Below are 7,153 nucleotides of genomic sequence, written 5' to 3'. Positions count from 1 at the left end.
ATGCACCTGTGTGCAGGCATAAAGTTTCAAAGACCACACAGTTTTAAATGAAAAGCCATAGCCAACTTCCAGTTCAAAAATTATATTAAATATAAAATAACCAATTAATGCATTTACAGAAAAATTAAACTATTATGAAAGTAACCACTTTCATATAGTTTGCAAAAGGAAGGATTAAGTTAAGGCACAGTGAGTAATACAGTATTTCATACAAAGAAGTTTAAACCCAAGGCAGTGAGAGCATTTCTGATGCAACAGATAGTAGGGAGAGGGGGGAAAAAACAACACAACTGACATTAATTTCTTGACAGAAAAGCAAAGCATCTTTCAGCTGTGAAGGTTTTACTCTTGAGGTGTGTGAAGCTTTCTGTCTTTGACAGTATAAGAACTCCCAACAAGCTGTTTTTCTGTGTATCCCCCAGGGGTTGAACCAAGCTCTCCCATACAGATGTTCAGGGCTAAGGAATGATTTTACACAGCTGTCAGCACCCTGTCTTACAATTCAAAAAGAGACAAAGAACAGAGTATCAAAACAGATGGAATAGAGCTGATGACTGAATCCTCCTCAGAAGATTTAGCGTAGTGCTGGAATGCTAAGGACGGATGAGAGGAGAAGGAGTTTGTGCTCTACAGGACACTAGTTCAGGCAGAGGGTTGTCTGAAAAACATAACTGATCTCTGGAAACTAATAGCCAAGTTACTGGGCCTCTAATGTTAGTTACATCAGGCTCCTTAGTTGGTAGTGGGACCAAGGCCAGGGACATCTGATGATACCCAACACAAAATTTCACTGAAGACTATTTTTTAAATTTTACTTAGAAATCTCAAGGACAGAAGTAATGTTTCACATGGTAACTAGTGCACATTCTCTGCTCCTTTATCTAGAACGATTCTCTGTAGAAAGTGACTGGGGCACTAACATCTGATTGTCATAAAGTAAACCATTCACCTTTTACAAGCTACAAGTAGAATGACAGTCATTGCGGTAAAATAGCCTTAACTGTTATTTGAGGCTACTTTAAAAGCTGTGGAGCTACCTGCATTTCACTTACTTAAGCAAAAATAAAAATTACTGTTGTTGCAGTATTGCAGCAAAGTGTTTTGTTTATTTAAGAAAAAGGAAGAATCCTAAGTTTGGTTTTGTGATTTATAGTTATTTATGTATTCTGTGCTAAAGCGGGGAGAAACATCTGCAATGGCACATCCCTTACTGGTAATTTAACATTAAATAAATAGTCTGTTTAGGTTAATCAAGTACACTGACTCAGGTAATCTATGTCCAAAAAAGTTTTCATAGTTCTAGATTGGTACCACAACAGTGTCCAGTGCATTCAGTATAATTTAGCAAGACTTGAGTTTATTTCCCAGGACCATTAAAAGCATGTAAAGTATTCAGGCAGGTGGGTCTGTTAATTCTTGGACTTGGAGTACTCCGAGAACATCTTACACTGTTGCTAGTTCTGTACTTTGCTACAGCACTGAATGGAGCAGCTGAGCACTATTAGCCTCCAAGAGTGCTGGTACTTGTTAATAAGTTAAGGGTGTTTACAGCCTCCTTTAAAGTTTTGTTGTTTTTTTTTTTTTAATAAAAAGTCAGTGGACCCTTAAATCTAATTAACATTAAATCTAACTATCTCTTGTTTTAAACAACAGAAAAAAAAACATGCATACAATAGTGACAATAAATAGGGGAAATCAGATGCTATTATAATGACTTGTGAGTTACAGGATATTGATTCCTATTAATCTATTCATAGAGAGCCGAGTTGCAAACAATGTGCAAATCAGAAATAGGCATTTAGAAGTAGGAAACAGCACTGCATCTGTAATCCACAGGTGTTAGAGACACAGCAATTCAAAGAAGAGACATTTTTACTTGCTCTACACAGAAATTAGCTCACACATTCCATTTTAGACCAATGTTTGTAGTGCAATTTTCATTTTAACTGAAGTGCCAATTTGGCAGAATGCCTCAGCCTTTATTAGGCAGACAGACTGAACAGACAGTGCCTAGCTCTCTCCTGATCAATAAGAATTCTAGAAGTTGTATTTCACTGAACAAGTATAATCCTATTTTTCCTGCTTCTTATAGCCAGATTGTGACACCTGACACTTCCTATTTCCTACATTATACAGAGCTTTACACTTAAGGAGGGACGGGGACTACATCTTGTTTATTTTCCCCAATGGACTGGCAATCTCCCTCATTTTCAAAGTTTACATTCACAAATGAAGTGCATGCTGTTGCTTCAGGCTGGTCTGTCTGGACAGGAGCTTCAGCTTGTGGCTTGTTCTGCTGTTCCCGATGCTGTCTTTCTGCTGCTTCTGACATCTTGTTTTCCTGTTCCTCCTCTTCCTCCTAAAAATAGATAATTCGTAAGCTACTGTTTACCACTTACTTACATTCACTTTAAGGCTTTCTCCATAAGAGCATGGCCAGTACCAGGCAAGGACATTTGTTCCACTAGAAAATGGTCGCTAGTTGATCATAAGATGAGGTGTATTCCAGAATTCCCATTACGGAAAAAAAAAAAAAATTGCCAAAAGCAGAGGATTAAACTGTGTTAAATAAACACAGAAAAAACGTCACATGTCTAGATAAGCAGTTTTTAGTCAATAGCAACAGTGATAGGTCTACCTTCTCTACAGCTTTTTCAGCTCTTAATAATAAAGAGCTATCAAAAATAAAAAGTAAGTAGTAAAGCTTTAAATATGTTTCCCATCTCTTCCAAATGAAGATTATTGAGGGTTTTTTGCGTAAAGCACTGGCTACCTATCAGTCATTTCCAGTTATGGTTTATAACAAATGGTAACATCCCATTCAATTTACCCTTGACACTTTGTTGAACAAGTTTTAGAGTTGGAAAGTATATTCCAAGCAGCCGCCTCTTTACAGTGTCCAGTAACTGCTCCATCCAACTTTCTCACGCTGTTGACTTGAAAGTGCATTGTACAAGAGAAACAACTACAGCAGTGGTCAGGACCCTGCCAGTTCTAAGACTGATGAGCTGGTGAGAAAAGGCTGATGGATAAGCAAGCATTAATCATGCGTCAAATGAAAACTGAAGGCAAGCTGAAATAGAGGTTCTAAAACCTCATTTTAATGCTGGAATACAATTTTCTTTTTTTAAAATACCAAGGAAGGCAAGTTAGGAGAAAAGGAGCGCAAGAACCCTATCTCACACACATACCTCTCTCTTCATTCTGTAATACTCATCAATGGCATATTGGTATTTTGGTGTGCTTATCCCCAGAACAGATGCAATCTTTTCCCCAAGGAAATCACACACTGAAGAATAGAGAGGTTTACATACGATTAGTATCTAGAAGAAAATTCTTAAGCACAGTTTTATTTTAAAAGGTATCATCATCTTTCCTGAACGGTTTTCCATAGTCCTACTTCACTCAAAAGACAAAACCAAAATCTGCTAGGCTAATCTACTTATATATAATTATTAGCTCAATATACTAATAATTGTTCTTTAAGATAAAGAATGAACAAAAGGAAAGGAACATGGAAATCAATTAATATCTAGATGGTGGTACTGTGTGTTTGAATTCTACTAGTTTCAGCTTTGGATCCAGGTTTGTTTTGCTAGGGGATCAGTTAAAGGATAATCCTTTAACTGAACTTTAACTGAAAATTAAGGTTAGACAAAAATACATAGCTACCAGCTGCATTGGCACTTCAGTCTAATGGTACCAGCAAACTAGAGAGTTATTTATTGATATATGCATACTTCAAGTCAGGAGCAGTTTTAACCATGTTCTGTGTTGCATACTAATGGATTAATAAAATATTTAGGTTTCAGCTGTCTCAGTTTTCAAGCTGGAGGCTACATGCAGCACTGCTTTGCGAAAACAGGTGGTGCACAGTCAGAAGTATGGAACAGGTGGGCTTGTGTCAGTCAGTCTCTTTGCCATGATGATGGCTACAGCACTGGTTATTGAGTAAAGGCAAGCAAGAAGTCAAAATATATTGCACTTCAAATTGCAAATCTGGCCTGAGGATGCAAATGAGTTAGTCATCTTCAGGGAAAACAAGTTAGAAGTTAGCAATTGCCTGCTTCAATGGATATTCACAATAACTAATTTTATAGATACCCTGGCATCCAGAGCTCTGTGCAAAAGACCAGTTCAAATTACAAATGTAAGAGGCAAAACTGAAGTGGGAAGAAGGAAGTACTAATCTTCAAATTCATAAAAGATTTCTGAAAAAAGGAAAGCACTATCTACCTTTTGTGTATGAACAACAGATACGACAAGGAATAGAATTACAGTGTACATTAAAGTGTTTCTAAAAATAAGGATAGGTTAATTAATAGAATAGACTACCAATAGTTTTAAAAAATACTCCAAATTAGATGTACAATGACAGAAACTCCACAATATTTGTCAAAAAAACCCATTAAAGATACTTTCCACCTTGGGAAGAACACAGACTAGGACAAGCATTTTTAAAACTTTGCAAAATTTTATGAGGTCCACAGGTCAAATAAACTTCTACGCAGTGAGTTTAAGACTCTTGACAATAGTCTTATTTTTGTTTATTTTGTAACCTCAGAAGTCTGTTGTAAAGCACACGACTAGGTGTGTTCTTGGGATAATTTCTAGTTGTCTTCTTCATAAAAACTGTCAGTTTAGTTACTCCAAGCAGCATTCTTTTGAGATAACATCACACAAAACGGTTCCATACAAAACCTTACAGAAAGCTGATATACTCCCTTGCCAACACCACCCTATCTCCATATGGAGAAAAAGGGAAAAAAAAAAGTGTTCAGCAAAAGGGTATTTTCTGTTTGTTCTTTCATTCAAGAGTTGTTGACTGAAAGTAAAAAAAAGAGTGCCTAAGACAAGAGAGTACGTCTCCACAGATTAAAATACAGGTTCATTCATACTTTTGAAAAAATGGCCAGTAGCTTACAAAGATGATTTACAGTCTGTCGCAGTGGCTTTCAATATTGCATTACTGGTTTACTCAAGAATTAAATAAAGCAATACCTGATAAGGTTGATGTGGCAACTCGCAGCATGTGAAACCACAAGTAGGGCCCCCATGTGAGCGTTGTCTGCAAGAACAAGAGTAGCATGAATACGTATAGCTGTATGTTCATGGCACATAGTAATACATGCAAAAGCTCAAACAGACTGAGAAGATCTGCAATGTTTCCTGTTTGCCAGCCACCACTGTATTTTTGCTTTAAAGTAAGTCTAGACCAGACATACATGAAGCAAGTTATCACCGTAAGATAGAAATATAACCATGGTTTACATCTGGGAACATTTGTTTCACTGGTTTTTGCTTCCCACTCCCAGACTTGGGAAATGACAAGCATCCAACTCAATCCCAAGGTAACTCCTGTAACTAGAAAGACCTTTCCATAATGTTCTGAATTCCATCAGGCCGAGAAGTGGGTTAACCAAGTAGTCCTTCTACGGTACTATCGTACCATAGTATGATAATGAGAGAACTGCAAAAGAATGTTTAAAACCAAACCAAACCTTCAAAGTGGTCCCTGAGTAAGAGGCTGCTTCCAAGTATTTACAAGCAGATATGAATTATCATTTGGAATTGCACCTGAACAAAACCAGGAACCACGAAGGACGGAGAAAATTACTGCAGCCCTCTGAGGGAGTGATGGACTGAGCTGATAAGTAAAGGGCCTGGGGTGATGTCAACAACGAGGAACACAAAATTAACAAAACAGGGCTCAAGTGGGGTCACCTCAAGCATTTGCGTATAAGTGAGAAAGTCTCCCCGAAGTGCCTGCACACTAAGGCAGGCAGCATGCGAAGTAAACACAAGGAATTAGAGATCTGTGTGCAGCTGCAGGCGTAAGATCTTGTTGGGATCCCAGAGATGCACTGGGCGACTTGCATGACTGGAGTGCTGCAACGGAAGGATACGGACTCTCTAGGAAGGACAAGCCAGGACGACAAGGAGGGGGGGGTTGCCCTTTGCACGACTATGGTGTATTCACCACCACAGAGGAAGTACTGCAGCCTCCACACAATCTGAGATACTTACGCATAGGAACTTAAAATTTAGAAATTAATGGGCACACATAGGCTATCCTCTTCAATAAGGAAAGAGGCTGTATCTTTTAAACAAACAAACAAACAAACAACAAGCCATGTAATAAAAAGGAGAAGGGGAAAAGCAGATTCCAATCTAACAGGGAAAAAGTTGTAGGCTTTCACTTTTGTGAAAAGGCAAACTCAAATTTCATAGGGAACTAAAACATGTTCACAGTTAACAGTCTGTTGTATTCAGGCAAGCTCTTTGTTATGTATTTCCCCCCAGTAAAGATCTCTGTAGAGGTACCTTCCTTGTGGAAAGTAGCAATTAAAAGTGTCAGTTTTTATTAAACGAAATCCATTAGCTCCACTCAGTTAGGTATGTATTTATAACTTGTTGCTAAAAACTGTTTGATAGTAACCATTTTCTGTGATCTTATTTATTGAGTATCTGTACAGGACAACCAATATTATTGTAAATAATACAGCTAAGAGACTAGTCAGTATGGCCTCAGTATGCACGTACACAAGCTATTAGACTTGAGTGCCTTCGAAGCACAGTGTGACAGATGCACTCAACCCCCTCCTTAACCAAACTAGCAGTAGTTTGGTACAAGCTCCAAAGGAGGTAAAGGCCTGAGCCGTAGCCAAGCCAAGAACTCCTCTAGGAAACCCACAAAGCATCAGAGCGACACAGTGAGAACAAAGAAAGTTATGGGTACAAGGAGTCTCGTGCATACCTCTCCCATTGTATGCAATTTGACTACAAGCCAACCACTTTATCCCATAAATATGACAGCCTAAGTGAGCCTTCTTTGAGCTCTCCCTGCTAGGCAGCATGGCTGCATGGCGGCGATCTCCAGCAATGAGATCTTTTACCAGTGACTGATCGTTGCATGAGCCCAGTTTGAGTTCTCCCTGCATGGCAACTGGACTGCACGTCAGGCAACTCTCCCCTTGAGCAGGGATGCCTCTCAGTGTTAAGAGATATTAGTCATTTAGCTTAAATAAGTAAGTTTTAAATAGAATGAATCACTTAAAGTTATAACGTTGCATGATTCAGTATGCTGTTTGCTTAGCTTTACTTACTTAGCATGAGTAGCTAGATTTGCTGAAGTCTTCAGCCGCAAGCTGTA

The 7,153-nt window shown here is 38.4% G+C and overlaps 1 protein-coding gene across 2 annotated transcripts in view; it reads right to left on the bottom strand.

Annotated features, from left to right (window-relative positions):
- Positions 1–66: 66 nt before the first annotated feature.
- Positions 67–7,153, bottom strand: part of LOC128139759 (signal recognition particle 54 kDa protein) — a 39,067-nt gene continuing 31,980 nt past the window's right edge. The window contains exons 3-5 of one of the 2 annotated variants that reach the window (XM_052782619.1): positions 5,002–5,068; positions 3,192–3,289; positions 67–2,359 (exon numbers count right to left, since the gene is read on the bottom strand). In XM_052782619.1, the coding sequence (XP_052638579.1) occupies positions 2,147–2,359; positions 3,192–3,289; positions 5,002–5,068 (378 nt within the window). In that variant the 3' untranslated portion in view covers positions 67–2,146. The remainder of the gene's footprint in view (positions 2,360–3,191; positions 3,290–5,001; positions 5,069–7,153) is intronic. The other variant, XM_052782620.1, reaches the window with a different exon arrangement.

Source organism: Harpia harpyja, chromosome 3 (genome assembly GCF_026419915.1).
Source record: "Harpia harpyja isolate bHarHar1 chromosome 3, bHarHar1 primary haplotype, whole genome shotgun sequence".
Lineage (NCBI taxonomy): Eukaryota > Metazoa > Chordata > Aves > Accipitriformes > Accipitridae > Harpia > Harpia harpyja.
Note: the sequence above shows the minus strand (reverse complement) of the source record. Positions and strands in the feature narration are given on the sequence as shown.